This window comes from Sphaeramia orbicularis, chromosome 18, assembly GCF_902148855.1.
Source record: "Sphaeramia orbicularis chromosome 18, fSphaOr1.1, whole genome shotgun sequence".
NCBI classification, from domain to species: Eukaryota; Metazoa; Chordata; class Actinopteri; order Kurtiformes; family Apogonidae; genus Sphaeramia; species Sphaeramia orbicularis.
The window spans coordinates 18,092,530-18,111,160 of record NC_043974.1 but is presented as its reverse complement, the minus strand read 5'-3'; the positions used below and the strand labels follow the sequence as shown (position 1 = coordinate 18,111,160).

Genomic DNA, 18,631 nt, shown 5'->3' with positions numbered 1-18,631 from the left:
AACAGGAAGCACATGGCATTCACACAAATTCTAGATGTGAAGGCATAGAAAAAGCAAAAATAAATGAAATAACATTAAATAAATATCAAGTTTAAAACCAAAAGAAACACAATATGTATAATACCTACAGTTATCCAGGTGATGACTGCTGATTTGGTATTAAAGTCGTGATAAAGTGCTCATTCTATAAGTTTCTATGTATTTTAGAAAAGGCTGCCATGCTTTATAGAATTTTGCAGTTGATCCTGCTAATGTACAACTCATCTTCTCCATATGTAAAAACCACATGATGTCTGCAATCCACTGATTGGATTAATGGGGTTCTGATCAAAATATTAAGAACTGAAAGCGTGCACCTAAAATGTTGGCATGTACAGAATTTTACCTTTCGTTCTCAGCAATCCTGGTATCTGGATGCCCTGAAATGCACCAAAATGAGAGAAAATCATTTGGTAATAGGTTTAGATTTTGGAGTCAGAAAAGTTCCATACTATCCTGTACTTTCCTTTGTCTTTTATCTGACTTGTGTTTACCTGTAGTTAACATGGGCTTATGGGTAATGGGTTGTGTTTGCAATGACTGCATGTCACCGCTGACTGCATTTCCCCCTCCTTTCCTTTTGCATTCCTCCCTTCTCTCCTCATCCTCAACCTCAGTGCACACTGTATGCCCCTTTGACTTGCACAGAAAACTGCTCTAACAACTTAAAAAAAAAAACACATTAACTGATGAAAATAACTGATTTTTGTAGATGTAGAGACTGATGCCAGTGAAGTACAGGCAATACTGAAATATATGTGCAGGTGATGTGTATGCAGCATCAGAGGAGGTGTATAAGCCAAAGTTCATGCTGAGCTACACTTGTTTCTACTGTCACTTACAGATTTTACATTTTCATTCAATAGATTAGAAGATATATGCATGTTTAAGGACTACATATGGATATTAAACTGCCAGGACAAAAAACACAAAATCTCAAACATAACATTTCTTTTTCACCACCTTCAGCTTTGATTATGAAACTCATTCAGTGTGATGCTGTTTTTGACACAAATACATATACAGTGTCACAGTAAATGTCACAGAATTGATTTCCATCCACGCTTGGATTCATTTTAGGTGAAAAACTTATACTGATGATGGGAAAGTCGGTCCACTGTGGGAAGTTTTTCAATAGGGTTTCAGGTCTGGACCAAGGTTATTAATGTTAACGAAAATGAAATGACGCAAACTAGAACATTTTCATTAACTGAAATTAATGAAAACTATAATTAAAAGAAAAAACATAACTAACTGAAACTGTATTGTGTGCTTACAAAACTAACACACGTATAACAATTATGGATAAAATTCCCTTTGTTTTCATCTTTGTCAGTGTCGGATTAATATGAAGTTGATTTATTTTGCTTGAGCAATTTTAGCTGGTGGCACCATACAGCACTTCACGCTCCGTCACTTCTTGTCACTTGTTTAGAGTCATCTTCTTGTCCCCACTCTACCTGGCGACTATAAGACTAAAGTTGGAAGAAAGCAGTAGAGTCCTGTGTGAGATTTATTTGAATACAACAGTGAAGAAGATTAACCCTCCGGTATCTGGGTGCGCCTTTTAGGCACACTTTGCACTTCATTTTAAAAAGCTTCATATTATTTTTTACAATTTAAATAAGGTTAGAAATCAAAAGTTGTTCATTTTTGCATGATCTTTAAAATTCTGGCCACCAACTAAAATCTGCACATTGTAAACAAAAGAAAATTACAAGACTAGCATCTGTCTCCCAAGTGTGCCTAAAACGCACTATTTCTTCCATTTGATATGTATGATTAGGGCTGACCTTGTTTTACAAAAATAAAATCCAATTAGAGCAGAAAAATAACTCAATATATAATATTTAATAGTTTGATTTATAGGTGTGCATTTTTCGTACACTTGGTAACAGATGCTAGTATTTTTGAACATTTGACCTAGCACCAAAAATAATAATGCAAATTAACCAATGTTGGAGTTAATCATTGACATATGCCAGGGTGCAAAAATCAAATAACATGTGATCCACTTTTTATGTAGGATATTGAAAAAAAATATTTTTGTGTGTTTTTTGCATAAAAAAAAAATGGTTTGTTTACATTACAAACACGGCATTTAAAGGGTTAAAAAAGTGACAGTTAATGAGTATTTGGTATTTTTATTTATGGCTCAAGCTGATGAAATAGAAAAAAGTGTAAAAGAATTAAAAACAAACTGCATGAAATTTTTTTTGACATTATTCCACAAGTGTGTGAAAAAGGCACACTTAGAGCTTAGTAAGGGCCTTGCTGGACGGGATACCGGAGGGTTAAAGATATGAAAAAACTAAAACTTAACTAAAACTAAGCATCCATCCATTTTCAGAACCTGCTTTATCCTCACTAGGGTCACTGGAGCCTATCCCAGCTCCTTATGGGCACCCTGGACATGTCGTTAGTTCATCACAGGGCTGACATATAGAGACAAACAGTCACTGTCACATTCACACCTATGGGCAATTTAGATTAACCTATCAGTGCATGTCTTTGGATGGTGGGAGGAAGCCGGAGTACCCGGAGAGAACCCATGCAAACACGGGGAGAACATGCAAACTCCACAGAGAAAGGTCCCACCCCCATCGACTGGTGTTGGAATCGAACCCAGGACCTTCTTGCTGTGAGACACGAGTGCTATCCACTACACCACTGTGTTGCCTTAGTTTTAAAACTAAGCATTTAGGAAAAAAAAGAAAACTAATAAAAACTAGCAAACCTGCTATAAAAGCTAATTAAAACTAACTGAATTAGAGAACAAAAAGTGAAAACTAAATAAAACTAAACTGTAATGAAAAATCCAAAACTATTATAACCTTGGTGTGGACTCTAGTGTCCAGTCCACTCTTTAACAACCTGATCCTGATGAATCCTAGTGTTGTCATCATGGAATAAGTCTGTGTCATCAGGGAAGACAAACTCCACTGATGTTCACACCTGCTTATTTGGTGCATTCATAACATCACTGATCAACTGAACCAACCCCAGACCATAACACTGCCCCCACAGGCTTGTACTGTAGGCACTAGGCATGATAGGTAATCATTTCATCCACCTCTTTTTTTACCGTGATGTAACCATCCGTCTGGAACAGGGTCAATCTGGACTCATTAGATCACATGACCTTTTTCCATTGAAACACAGTCCAGTCTTTATGCTTTTTATCAAATGAGAAGCTACTGCATCGGTTAGATTTAAAGAGCCGGTTGCAGGTGACGCATACGAGTATTAATCACTGCAGTAAATATCCAATGGAAGAGTCAGAACTATGGGCTCAGTTAATGCAGGTGGACACTTTTTCTTTTTTGGCGTGGCTGTGTAAGTGGTCATTAAGATCACTGACATTAGCTTTGCAGATTTTTTCTTATTGTTGCGTTTTTGGCCTTTTCACATCCGAAACTCCAAATCAAGGTTCGTGTCTTCTAATCCGGATTTTTTTAATGGCATTATTTCTAGTCAACCTTCATCTCCTCCTCTTCTCATATGCTTGCTATGGTTAATTTTTCCTCATCTGTTTGTTTGTTTGTTTGTTTGTTTGTTTTTTATCATCATTCTTTCATTTAATATCTGATGAAAGCTGTAACTTTCAAACCATCCAAAAAGTATGTTCATGGTTCAGTTTGATCATTTTGTCTGACAATAGACAGACCATGTATCTGTTTTTACACTTTTTACACCAGTTTGTGCCAGTAATTTACAAAGTATGTTTTTGTGGATGGCATGGAAGGTAAATGAAATCTTATTTATGAGGAAAGTTCAGTTATGTTGCCTGTAAATCTATAAAATAAATCAGAATAAGACATTAAATGTGCTGTAGGACGGGTTTATGTGGGTGAAAACGTAAATCACATTAAGTGTAGCTCCGTGTGAATCATGGCTTATACATCCACTTAGACGATGGAGTAGTTTCTCTCTTCAACAATACTCTCCCTTTTGTTGCTAATGTATTACAGTTGAACTATGTGAATTTATTATTAGGCTGCATCACTGAAACTGCTTTAAAAATGTCAGCAGATCTATTCATCATCCTCCTGATGTTCCCTGAAGCCACACCCCTTCCTCCAGTGGGGGTTTGAGGAGTCCTGGTAGAGTCCGACCCCACCAGCCTAACACGCTCGGCCAATTTGACCACAGCCCGTCAGCACAACGTGATATCATGACTCATGTGTTATCTGTACGCATTATAAGCTTTTCACGCGTATGTTCACGCCGTGTTAAATACCACGCACTGAGGGTTAGGGTTATGTGAACTGGAGATCTTGGCGGAAATTGACACGGCGCTGGAAAAACATGCAAAAGGATGAAAATGTGTAGCACGCTAAATGCCATAAGAACTGCCGTGACATACAACGTGATTTCATGAGATCAGCCTTGTTAGCATGTTGTTGAATGACATCAACCCAACGCCACTGGGCTGAGGTCAGCATTGGCCCCCGTCTGAACCGAATGGGCCTCATTACACCGCATGAGTCAGTGGTGGCTCAGTGTGCACAAGTTGGACTGTGATGCTGACAAACCTTCTTGGTGTAGATGTGTGTGAGTTGGAGCTGACGGCTGCTACAGACATGAACTGTTAAACACACCAACACATTTAATGACATCAGTCCTTATTGTGGTTACACTGAACCAGAATAAGCCCAACGCCAAACACCAAAGTGAATCTCCACCAAAGCCTCCTCGTCGCTGCTTTGTACCTTTTGTTAAGCGAATCTCACCGTACTAGTGCAGGATACTAAAAGTTTGTATCTGTTCTTTTATTCCAAGCCAGAGAATTTGCTCCTAGCCAGCAAGTTGAAGGGGGCGGCGGTTAAACTGGCAGATTTTGGCCTGGCCATTGAAGTGCAGGGAGACCAGCAGGCATGGTTTGGTGAGTACACACTGTATCAATCATTTCTAATTTGTTTTCATCTTTTGTGGTAGCGTGTATCTGTTTGTGGCTTACTTTCATGGGACTATTATCTGTTTTCTCCTCCATCTGTGTTTCATGTCTGGAGTCTTCACATGAGAAAGAGCCTGAGAATTTATTCACATTATTCCTAATATTAGTATGATTCCAATATGGGTTAGGAAGTGTCCGGTTGTTAGTTATAGGTTTAATCATTTATCCATCAATCAATCTAATTTTATTTATATAGCGCCAAATCAAAACAAAAGTTATCTCATGACACTTTACATATAGAGCCGGTTGGAACCAGATGATCAAGCCAAGTTACAGAAACCCAACAGAATCCTCCAGGAGCAAACACTTGTGACTGGTGACAGTGGTGAGGAAAAACTTCCTTTAACAGGCAGAAACCTGGAGCAGACCCTGACTCCTGGAGGATGGCCGTCTGCCTTAACCAGTTAGGGTTAAAGATAGAGGATAAAGGAGAGAGAGAGACTGGGGAAAGGGGGGCGGGGGGTAGAGGGAGACACATGGATGCAGTTGATGCACAGATAGCTGAACTATCAAAAAGTAGTACTAGTAGTAACATTTACTGTAGGTTTTGTCAGCAGGGGTGTGTGGACAACACTGGGGGGCGTTTTGAGCGAGAAAGCTGAGAGGGGCGGCATTCAGGCTCAAATAGGGGGCATTGGTCACTGTTATTCATCACAATGTATAAGTATCTATATCAGAACAAACTTTACTAATTTGAACATGAAATTATATAAAGCAAGTGGTGCCAGGCACAACAAACCCCACCCCTCGCACTTGTTGTTTATTTTGGCATTGATCCAGCTGATGTAATCATGTCTATGTGTGTGGTGATGTCAGCATATCAATTGCCTCTATATATGTTCCAAGTTTGAAGTAAATTGAAACAAAATTGGTGTGCTGGGTCACTGGCAATCTATAAACCCAGTCTGGTATGAATTCAACCAATAGTTCGGCTGCTACAGACATGTGAATTTTTGCCCTAGATAAGTAAAAGGGGAAAAGAAAATTCATAAAAAATTGAAACTTTTACCTATTTTTCCCAACATGTAATGACATCCACTTTGGGTCACTGGCAATCTATAAACCAAATTTGGTATGAATTCAACCAATAGTTTTGCTGCGGGAGCGTTAACAAACAAACAAACTGAACCAAAAACAATACCCCTAGCCTCCCCTTTGGGGAGCGGGTAACTATGCAGGGTGTATCAAAAAAAACTATACATTTTGAAAAATTACCCCCAGTTCTGCATTTGATAATTTTTGGAATTTTCTTTTATGGATGTCAGTAAGTAGGAGATTGATGGATATTTGTCCAGATTTACAGACCCAGGATTTCATGCATGAGTGAGCAGGGGCAAATTGCGCAATCCAAGTTAAAACTGGTTTGCGCGAAGTAGCAGTGGGATTTAAATCCAATCAAAGGTCATGGGAGGGGACAACGGGCATCCATCTTGTTTTCCATAAAATTGCCAGGTTACAGCATTAACACTGTGGCCACCATGTCAGTTTCATTTCTTTACCCATGGCAGCTGTTCCTGCCTTTCAAAGTTAATTCAACTTGTTTAGGCCTGAAAATGTCACTGAGGACAGGCCAAGTTAACCCTAACCCTATCGTTTTTATTTTTTTATTTTTTTTATATACCTTGTATACTTTGGGCGTGATTAAAAATACCAGTGCTGCTGATGATCTCCTTTCCCCACTACCAGCGTGTAATCTCCATAGCAACATCCCCAAATAAATTCCTATGCAGCAAGCACAATTTCGTATAAGAAGCGGCGGCAGGAGGCACATGATGAGATGAGGGAATGTTTGTTCAAAAAAGGTTGAGAACCACTGATTTACTACCTAGTAACTGTTCTGTCTGTTGAATACATCTGCATTCATTTTACCTTCTCTCTTTTGATGGATTGAACTTGTAACTTGGGTAGCAACATGAGCTGCTTGTGTTTGCACCAAACTTATTCATTTCTAATTGCCATAGCAATTCCCATAATTCTCAGTAGGGAAAACAAAAACCCTTGCAATAACCCAAACCCCAAATAATGAGCCGTTGAATATTATCGCATGTCTTCTGTGTTTGGAAACATATGGGAGGCCATTTATGGTCCAGTTTTGACTTCATAAATCACAGACATGACACGTTCACCTCTGATTAGGATCCAGACGACCACTGCAGTTGGTCCAAATTACAGAAGATCCCCAGGTAACAAGAGTTCAGAGAAAATAAGGGCTTTAATGACATTTGTTCTATACTTGAAGACAGACATTTTCCATGCCTGGGGTTTGCAGTTTTGCAGATGTTCAGTACAGACGGGGTAGGATCAGCTGTACTACCTTCTAATCACAGTTAAAAATGAGTTCAGTGATACTCTAGTTATTTGAAACAATTAGATATAAATTTGTAAATTGTTGTTGAGTGCTTGATTGCATGTTTGCCCACAGGTTTTGATCACACCATGCATAGTTTTGTTATTGAGAAGATATTAATTTTCCAAAAAAAAAAAAAAAAAGAAGAAGGGAAGACATATTGAGAGTTGTCTTTTTGTTTTATTTTCTGAACAGTGAACTTATATGGACTGTGTTTATATTAAATTTAGGGATGTAACGATATGAAAATTTCATATCACGGTTATTGTGACCAAAATTATCACGGTTATCATTATTATCGTGGTATTGTTGAAACTGTGCTCAAAATGTTCAGAAAATACTAATACACACACTGAAATAATTTAACCAAGTTGTATTCAAAAAAATAATAATAAAATAAAATAAATGGCACAATATCCCTTCTGTTGGCAGAAACATTCAAGTATTAACCCTTAGTGGTCTGAGCCTATTTTGTCCGTTTTTCAGTCCTTTTGATTTTGCCTTTATATACTATATAAACAAATGTTTACTATACACGTTTAGTATCTGTTTTTTCAGCACAACTTCATTTCTATCATCTGTCTATTATAATTGCACTTTAACCAACTATATCAACACAAAAGGACAAAAAACACACACAAAAAAAATAAAATCCAATTTGAAAAATGTATATAATTTATTGTATAAATAATACAAAGATGCTTAACGAACCTTTTCAAAGACTTTAAAAGTGAATATTGGTTCCAAATATTAGGAATATATAATTAAAATCGTAATAAATTAAAACTATACTCAAATATTTGACATAAAAACAGATCTTTGTATAGGTGTTTTCTATGGAAAAGTGTGGTAATCAAACACGGTTATCATGATAATTAGAATTTAAACGGTAAAACTAACCGTCTGCAATTTTACCGCGGTTTATCATTATACCGGTGATCGTTACATCCCTAATTAAATTTCATGCTTTACCATTGTTGATTTTTCAGACATGATTTACAAATGTGCTTAGTTGTTGTTGTTTAATTATAAAAAAATTAAAAGATATTAATTTTCATCTTTCACTTATGGCCAAATGTCAAATATATTGATAAAAACTACGAGTGTAAGAAAATTAGCAACAACTTTAACATTGCATTATTATGCTTTGTGATACTGTATTGAATTTTCAGTCACTGGCAGATTTGGCAGTTCCCTTTGTTTCCGCATCAATTTTTGCTAAAAAAAAAAAAAAAAAAAAAAGAAAGAAAGAAATGTGATGATGTTGGATGTTGTAGGGACTGTGATAGTTAGGAACAAACTATCACAAAAAAGTAAAATGGTTTAGTCAGATTTTATGCATATGTTTTCTTTACATTGACAGTTTTCCCAGAATCTAAAAGTGTTCTAAAATATTAAATTATAAATCCTATATATGTATCATATTGTTGGATTGGAGAAGTGTCGTGAGAACAGACTTTTTTCACCTGCTTTCTTGCGCAGTGATTGTTTCACTGGGCTGATTAAAAATATGAAATATAACCTGGAATATTTGTCCTAGTTTTGCATTTGACTCAACATCCAAATCAAATGAACATCGTCACTACGGAGCCAGTCACTCCTCGTACCTAAAGGGAGTAGGTGTGCCACTGCTCTCAGCTCTTTATTCCATTTGGATTGGATAGATTTCAGTCCTATTTCTCCCCTCTATTCCCTGTAGAAACAGAATAATTAGTTGAATCCCCCAGTGCCAGCTGCCATCTGGAACCAGTTCACTTCGTGTGCCTACTTACTACTAGTTGTACTACGATTCATGGCCCAAAGGGTGAGCTGGTACTTGGAGGCTTTTTAAAGTAGGCTGTGTGGATCTGGTTATGAGCCAAGAAGGGTGTTTTCCATTCTTGGAGCTTGTTGAAGTGGCCTCATAAACTTAACTTAATGTGACCACTGATTGTTAGCTGCAGTGAAAGGATTTGCTAACAGTTAGATAGACTTGTGAGACACTAATGCTCTAAATCAGAGGTCTCAAACATGCGACCCGGAGGCCAAATCTGGCCCACCAAAGGGTCCAGTCTGGCTCCTGGGATGAATTTGTGAAACGCAAAAATTGCACTGAAGATATTAATGATTATAGTTCAGGTTCCACATACAGACCAATTTAATCTCAAGTGGGTCTGATCAATAAAATCCTATCATAATAACCTATAAATACTCACAACTCAAAGTTTTTCTCTTTGTAATTGTGAACATTTTCATGCCATTTTACTGTATTTACACTAAAACAAACTATCATTTCACAAAAATGCGAATAACCTGAACAAATATGAACATTTTGAAAGGTCTCACATGCAAGTTTACCAATATTCTACCTGTTATTAAATGTTTTGTGTATTTGTAGATCCACTGTGATCTGTAAGTTGTAATTTATATGTGTAAATGATAAACTGAGACAGAATATTGTTAAAATTGCACTTTGTTTTCTTAAGAAATTTCAGTTTGTTCATGTTATTCACATTGTTTTTAAGGATAGTTGGTAGATATAAACATTTTCATTGCATAATTTTACTTCTTTTGCTCTCTAACATAGAGGAAAATTTGGAGTTGACATTATTTATTTATTATTATGTTATTATTTCACTGGGCCGACCCACTTCGGATCAAATTTGGCTTAATGTGGGCCCTGAACTAAAATGAGTTTGACACCCCCGCTCTAAATAATATAAATCTTGGTTGCAACGTGGAGGTAAAACTGTGATGTGTTTGTTTGTGCTGCAGGTTTTGCTGGGACACCAGGGTATCTGTCTCCAGAGGTGCTGAGGAAAGATCCCTACGGTAAACCGGTGGACATGTGGGCCTGCGGTAAGACTTTACTCTGACACTCCAATAGAAAACAGAGGCTTTTTTGTGATTGCACCGAATATAATACAATTAGAAGTGCAATAACATGTCATGGCACAAAACACTTCAATGGTCAATTAGTTTAATTAGGAGAAGCCACATGGAGCGGCTGCTTATTTTTAGATGCACATAAATGTCATTGCCTGAAAACCAGTCAGATGCCTTTCCTGGAGATGATCAAAGAGGCTTCAAAGAACATACCTGGCCTCCAGAGTCAATAATACTCACGTTTTATTTATTTGTGCACATTTAAAACAACAGCTATAGTAAGCAAAACTGCAGAATGTGTTGCACTGTGCTTATTTTTTACATTGATTTTGGACAAATTAATGGTTTATTGTGGTATTTAAGGTCATATAGCTGAATCTATAAGAGCGCACACCTCTACCAAGGCCAGTAGTACTTTCTTTCTCACTCCACAACATATCTGCACATGTGCTGTCTTCTTTTTGTCCATTTCTACTACTGGTTTGTGTAAATGTCCTCAAGGTCTTAGTGATTTAATAAATAAATAAATAAAAAAAGTCTGTAATATGTGAGTGTGAATCCTTGAGTGTGGACCTTTATAAAGCAGCTTCCATTTGATATGTGACATAATTTAGATTTACACCCTTAACATGCGTCAGGACGTATTCTGAGCAGCAAATGGTACTAGTTTCATATTCATAACATGTCAGCTAATTCTGTGACACTCTTTAATGTTAAAGTCTGCTATAGAACTGAAGGGCTTCAGATAAATGTGAGTGCTTTAATGTTCCTTCCACCAATGAGGGAATATGTGAAGTTCTTAGGATGAGAAAAACACGAACCTCTTCTTGTTATAATCCAAGTGACACCAATACCCTGTCTTAGCTTATTTTAACATATGTCTCACATTATAGTTGTAAATACTGTGAGAGTTTCACCATATTTAAAGGTGAAATCTAAATACCTGTAGTTCTGTTACATTCATTTCAATATTTTTGTCCTATTTAGTATTTTCTCCTGTAGATAACCTGTGTGTGTGTTCAGTGTATTCACCACAGCGAAGTTCAGAGGGCTCCAACCCCTTGAATTAATCATTGCTGATCCTCATTAAACACACTTATCACAGTCCAGGCCACCTGGGCTCAAGGTGTCAGACACACACAGGGGTTGGTAGAGGCGTATGTGTGTTTTCATGTGTCCACACAAACAATAAGCTGTGTTGTGTTTGCAGTCAGACTGTCTTGGCACATAGAGGGCCTTTCATCTTTTCCTGACAGCTCGCCAGCCAATCAAAAACCACGTTTCCTGGTTACAGAAGCACACCCAACTAAGTGCACGGTGTGTGTCTATAGCCACTACTGACGTACGCTATATTTATCTGTGGGACACCTTACAGAATGTCTGTGCAAAGCTGCAGATTTTGACATTAAGTTGTTTGATGTTTCTGTTACTCCTCTGTTATTCAGAATATGGCCTTATTCTGCATGTGACAGGTATCATGTGTACACCTTAGTTTCAATATGCTGATTATTGCCTTTTTTCTGCAGGGAGCTTTTTTTTAAATGCCATTTTCACCTTACTATGAACCAATCAGAAAAGCACTTGGAGAGCACAGACCTCCGCCAAGGCAGATCAGTCCTGTCCACCCCCCCGGCCCAAAAATTTAATCATTTGTTCCTTGTGCCGGTATCAACATTTCCTGAACATTTCATCCAAATCCATCCATAACTTTTAGAGTTATCTTGCTAACAGACAGACGAACAAACAAAAAAATCCCCCCCCACACACACACACACACATCCCGTCCCCCCCGATTACCACCAAAATTTTATCATTAGTTCCTTATGCCAGTATCAACATGTCCTGAAAATTTCATGAAAATCCATCCATAACTTTTTGAGTTATCTTGCTAACAGACAAAACGGACAGACAGACAAACCCCAATGAAAACATAACGGCGAAGGTAAATATCAGACAAGAACAGATGCAGGTCTTGATACAGAAGCTTTTCCACTGATGTGAAGCAAAAGTGACAGTGTGACAGTTCCATCTCCTCTAGTATTTTTCTCTTCATCTTTCTTCAGTTTTAGAAGTCATCTTTTCCATGGAGTGTTAGATAATTGACAATCCCCACAGTTGGAGGTTTCCTCTAAGCCAGCATTTGTTGACACTTTTTTTTCTTGCAACGAGGAAAACCCTCAGGAAGGACTCACAGATACAGAGAGGAGAATGACCCGTCTATTTTAAAGCCCAAAACCCTAGATATTACATGCCCTACATTTAGCCAGAGGGTTTGGGTGTGTGAGTGTAAAATAAAAATAAGTGAACTCGGTCCACCTGCATTGATCCACAGTCCCTTCAGCAACAGTGTGGTGTCCCTGTCAGTTTTGGATTTGTACTTTGGCTTTACAAAAAAAAGGAAGAACAAGAAGCACTCTCCTCCAGAAAAAAAACCCCAAAAAAACCTCTAGGTCAAATCAGGTGAGTTACATGTGGGACACTGTGTTTCCCAGGCATCTAGCTATCCCTCCTCTTATATTTCTACTTTCATATCTTCTTCACACACATAACAGAGAATTGGGTTATGGAAGTGATGGCACTTATTAGCTTAAACATAACCCTTTTGTTACATTTGCCCTCATAAGCCTCTAAGGAAAATCTGCCTTAATTATAGGATAGTGACCTTTCATCAGCCCAGGGAGCATTTTCTGTTTAAGAAATGTGGGAAATGCTAATATTAATGTGTTTTTATGAGGATTCTCTGGGCAGGTATCTTTCTGTATTGAATTGAACTGTTCTCATCATGCTGCACGGCTTTCCTCTGTATCCTCTGGTTTTCCCTGTCATTACAAATACATACACTACAAACAAAAAGTTAAGGATATTTTTTAATTTTTGGGCAATTTTTTTCAGTTGGGATTCTTGCACAGTGCTTTTTACTTTTTTTGTGTGAACTGAATTGAAACACATTAATGAGCAGACATAGTTTTATTTACAAATGGCAAAAATGACAAAAAAAGAAGAATTAGATAGATAGATAGATAGATAGATAGATAGATAGATAGATAGATAGATAGATAGATAGATAGATAGATAGATAGATAGATAGATAGACTTTATTAATCCTCAAGGGGATATTTATTTTATTTATTCATTTGCATAATAAAACAGCAAAAGAAAACAACAACATTCAAACAAGTAACAAAATTGTGCAGGAGAGGTTAGAAGCCAATAGAGGCTTTTATGAACACCTCCCCAAAATGAACAATACACAAGAAGAAAGAAAAAAAGAATTAAAAATACAATACAACAGAATTAATAAACTAAAATAAAAGCAATAAAAATGTAAATCACATTACAAATCACCAAATACAAATTAAATGATATATAGCCCTGCATTTTTTCATGAATGAAAGTCCTTTTCAGATGCTTCTTAAACAATGGCAAAGTAGATGTTGATTGAAGTACCGGTCGTAAATTATTCCAGAGGTTTGTCCCATGATATTTAAGGGAATACTGACTGACAGAAGTTTGGCAGTACGGAAGATAAAATTTGCTTGAATATCGTGTCGAATAGTTGTGAATAATAGAAGACAACATAAAAAAATTCTGAAAAACTTTGGGAAGAATGTGAGTTAAGTGAACATATTTGTACATGAAGATCCAGGTCTGGTAAACGTTCACATCAAAAACTGAGAGAAGTTTGATTTTTTTGAAAATATATCATTATATATATATATATAATGATATTCAAAATATGGTCACCGCTCTACAGAAACAGTCACACCACAGCAACAATAAATACAGAATGTAAATAGCTAAAAAATAAGTTAGATTAAAAAGAAAAGTAGAATTTAAAAAGGCAGGGTATGTACTCTACCTAACACGTTAAACATAGAACCCCCCAAGGACAGAAGTGTTCTGGTGCTTCTACCTCCCAAACACCCCAACACAGCTACCCCTCCTCCCATCTCCTCCCACCTCCCCTCCCGCTCAAAGAGTTGTGCTATCTGATTGCTCCAGGGACAAAAGACTTCATGTATCTGGTCATTAAGCAGCTCAGTCCTGTTGGTTAAGACACAGTGCAGTGGGTGGTTGGCATTGTTCATGATTGTCCTGAGTCTGGACAGTGTTCTGTTCAGTGTTCTATTGAGCTCAGCGCTTATGCTAATGCAAGGTGTTGTGTGTATTAGGATGCGTAAAACACAAACACCAATTTCCTTACTGGGTGAATAAATTGAGCTAACCTTTTATCTTTAATTTCTATGTTTTTATCCCTGTTGGAGCTCCTGTTAACACTTATTTCACACTGTACTTTTAGACAAACATGGTCTCTAGTTAAGGTCCAAAGATAAGTCCTCAGTTTTGCTCAGCAGGGAAAATGTGCCTGCTTTAACCATTATGAAACAGCATATCAACAGGTTTCTGTGTGTATTGGTAAAGACCAAAAAGCCAAGACATCAAGAAGGTGTTTGGAGGAATGAGAAAGAGGAAGTTGCGTTGACAAAGTGGAAACATCTGCCACCAGTGAAATCCCTGTTTTTAATCAGGGAGTGTTTTACAGCATGTAATGTCAGCTGAATATTAATGCACTTTGATTAACATGTAAACCACTGATTAGGAAATGTGTCTTTTTCAAAATTAGGGTAAAAATCTGTGCATGCAAACACAGTCATTGTTGTCAGAGTGAGTCACTGTGAGTTTGTGTCTGTGTGTAGGTGTTATCCTGTACATCCTGCTGGTGGGGTATCCTCCATTCTGGGATGAGGAACCAGCACCGACTCTACCAGCAGATTAAAGCCGGGGCTTATGATGTAGTTTTAGACTACTTTCATCTGTCCGTCACTCAAATCACAGTGTCAAAATTCCAATCAACATTTCTATCTTGCAAATAATAATTTTCCTGTAAAACAAGGGTTTTATCCTCAAGAATCCAACACTGATTGATTAGTAGCGTGTCAGATTATTTTGGAAGAGCAGCTCTGTTTACAGTGCAGCAAATAGAATCTGTTCTAATAAAGTGAGTCAATAATTGGCCTGTTTCCATCAATCCATTAGCAACTCTATCTAATTTTATAGAATGTTATAGCCCTTGTAGACCATCACCATGCAGTCATGGCGAGAAAATATAGATCAGATCAATGCAGTTTGATGTGTGGTGTGTGTTTATGTAACAAACTATACAGGAGGTACTCACCTGTACCTATTCTGTTTCTTATCTGTAAAATATTATGTTATAAATGAAATAATTTGTCACTTTTGTAGGTTATATCTATGTATATGTAAGAAAAAGCAAATAATTGGCTCCATAAAAGACATTTTTACCACATTAACCGTGAAACCAAGTGAAACACTGCACATTAAGGTTGTCCTGATCACATGTATTACTTGTTTTATAGTGTTTCTCCATTTCTATATTTCTGCCAGTGTTTGTTGGAAACCCATCAGAGCGCACAGTCCTGGAGCTTTGTAAAACTGTGTTTTTTGGTCTGTTGTGTTCCAGACAGATGGGTGGGAGGAGGGGAAGGATAACTGAGTAGAACAAACCTCAAAGGCCAGAACATTTAGCTTGAAGTGGATCGGGAATGAGGAGTCACCATGTACAGTTCATTAAAGTGTAGGCCTATGTATGCAAAAAAAATAAATGAATGTTGACTTAAATTATATATTAACAAGGGGTGGCAGGCATAACAAACTCCCGCCCCTCGTACGTATTGTAGCTTATTTGGCATCGATCCAGCTAATGTCCATCATGTCTATGCATGTGGTGATGTCAGCATATCATTTGCCCTTTAGATATGTGGCAAGTTTGAAGTAAATTGAAACAAATTGATGTTTTTATAGACATGTGAAATGTTGCCCATTATAAGTAAATGGGAGAAAAAAAATTGCCTAAAAATTTGAACTTTGACCTACTTTTCCCAAAAATGTAATTACGTCTATTCCTGGGTCACTTGCAGTCTATAAACCTAATCTGGTATGAATTCAACCAGTAGCTTTGCTGCTAGTGTTAAAAATCAAACAAAGAATAAACAAACCGAAACAGAAAAAAAAAAAACAAAACCTTGCCTCGTGGTAATAAATAGAGCTCAAAAGAGATACTTTGACTTTTGTTAGTCATTTATTTCACAAAAAAATACTCACACAACACTAAATCATGTAGTTTCCATTGCTATAATCTTTGTTCCTCTGCTTTGCATTCATCACTAGAGTATGGTTTTATGAGCTCCACCAAATTATGTTAACCTACACTGTGCCTGAACGCATCCTGTGTCGACACAGATGGTGGACTGAAGGTGCAGCTGCTGCTCTCCTAAGACGCTGCTCTCTGTAGGCAGCCTGTGTAGACAATGTGCAAAACATTCAGAATCTGTTACACCTTATATTACATCTATTTCAGTTTTTTAAAAAAACCCTGTTTGTTCCTCTATAATCTAAGTCCATGTCAGTACAGTTAACAGTTTTGTAGTAGTATCCAGGAGATGCTCAAGTTATGTTTTCATGTCCTGCAAACTGAAGCAGCTCTGATACTGATACAGCCTCTCTATAAACTTTGTAGTGATTTCAACAGGCCTGTAAAAGCCTCCCATCCAACTTAAATATGAAGGAAAAATACCTTTATTTCTCCTTCCTATATTGGCAAAACTCAAAAACAACTGAGATGGAAGTAATTTTATTAGGAGTGATTTTATGACCTCAAATACGTGTGTTCAACCTGCAGCCTGTAAACATTATGAATCCATTTGTCAGGTCGTTATTAGTGAGTAGCCAGTATAGCTCACTGTAAGCTGTTTGTGCCCATCAGAACATGACATAATTGTGTCAAATCTGGTCGGATGGATTAATATTCCTGCCAATAAGGGCTGTGTTCTGTTTTTTAACCATCTGTGAGTAGCCTTGATGGATGTCTGAAGGCCTTTTTTCTAGTTATATAGTGAATTTTGGAGTCTACTCCAAGGTTATAATAGTTTTGGATTTTTCATTATAGTTTAGTTTTATTTAGTTTTAACTTTTTTTCTCTAATTCAGTTAGTTTTAATTACTTTTTAGAGCAGGTTTGCTAGTTTTATTAATTTTCTTTTTTTTTTTTTTTTTTAAAAATGCTTAGTTTTAGTTTTTTTTTTATCTTTTATCTTCCTCACCGTCGTATCAAATAAATCCCATACAGGAGCGCTGCTGCTTTCTCCCCAACTTTAGTCTCCATGTTTCCAGGTAGAGTGGGGACGAAAGACGACTCTAAACCACAAGTGACGAGGAGTGACAGACCGTGAAGTTTTGTATGGTGCCGCCAGCTAAAATTGCTTGAGTGAAATAAATCGATTTCGTATCAATCCGACATTGACAAAGACGAAACAAAGGGAATTTTATCCATAATTTTTATACACTTTAGTTAGTTTTGTAAACACACGATACAGCTTCAGTTAGTTATCGTTTTTCTTTTATAGTTTTTAGAAAATGTTTTTTCAGTTCTAGTTTCATCAGTTTGTTAGCTGTCGTTAACGATAATAACCTTGGTTATTCACACCGATGTAGGTCAAATAAATAAGATGGTAAAAAAGACTTACTACTAGGACTATTAACCTTAACCTTTGGACAAATGTAATTGATGACCCCTTGCTTTACATTAATGTAAAAGTCTGTTTTTATTCATCAAAATTCTTAATACCACCTTTTAAAAAAGCACAAGTCCAATAGATATTTTACATCAGAATAGACTCTGAGCAGCAAATCTCACATTCAGAACATATAAACTGACCCTGTGATGTTTTGTCTGTGGGCAGTTTCCTTCTCCAGAGTGGGACACAGTGACCCCAGAGGCCAAAGACCTGATCAACAAGATGCTGACCATAAATCCGGCGAAGGAGAGTCACTGCCACAGATGCACTCAAAACACCCCTGGATCCTGCGTACGTGTCCTTCAGCTCACATCAGCTTCTTCAACACGTCTCCCTGCAAACAACAAAAGAGCTGTGAAAAACTGCTTTTACGTAACGGTGCACTCTTGATCTTTGTGTTCACAGCAACGCTCCACTGTGGCGTCCATGATGCACAGACAGGAGACTGTGGAGTGCCTGAAGAAATTTACGCTAGAAGGAAACTCAAGGTGTGTAATAAACAACACTCGCTCACTGAGATTTGTAGTTGGTTACTAAAACCAACTAAGGTCAAAGCAAAGTCCAAACATATCTAATCATTAACCTTCCAGCTTTTGTCAACAACATGGTAAGTGGTCTGTGTCCATTTTCCTCTCCCTAGGGTGCTATCCTGACTACAATGCTCGCAACCCGCAATTTCTCAGGTAGGACAGAACTTTACCCCTGATATTATTTACCTGACTTGTCAATTCCTTACAAGACTACACTGTTACTCACCATTTTTGTCGCTTAATGCCTCCCATAGTGATGCCTGTGTATGTACTGAGGTGTATTATTGTTAAAAGGCTGC

The 18,631-nt window shown here is 37.3% G+C and overlaps 1 protein-coding gene across 1 annotated transcript in view; it reads left to right on the top strand.

Annotated features, from left to right (window-relative positions):
• Positions 1-18,631, top strand: part of LOC115438984 (calcium/calmodulin-dependent protein kinase type II delta 1 chain) — a 168,527-nt gene that overhangs the window by 120,627 nt on the left and 29,269 nt on the right. Inside the window, 8 exon segments of the mRNA XM_075353536.1 lie at positions 4,822-4,924; positions 10,098-10,181; positions 14,906-14,958; positions 14,960-15,001; positions 17,968-18,093; positions 18,208-18,268; positions 18,271-18,290; positions 18,443-18,485. Of these exon segments, the coding sequence (XP_075209651.1) occupies positions 4,822-4,924; positions 10,098-10,181; positions 14,906-14,958; positions 14,960-15,001; positions 17,968-18,093; positions 18,208-18,268; positions 18,271-18,290; positions 18,443-18,485 (532 nt within the window).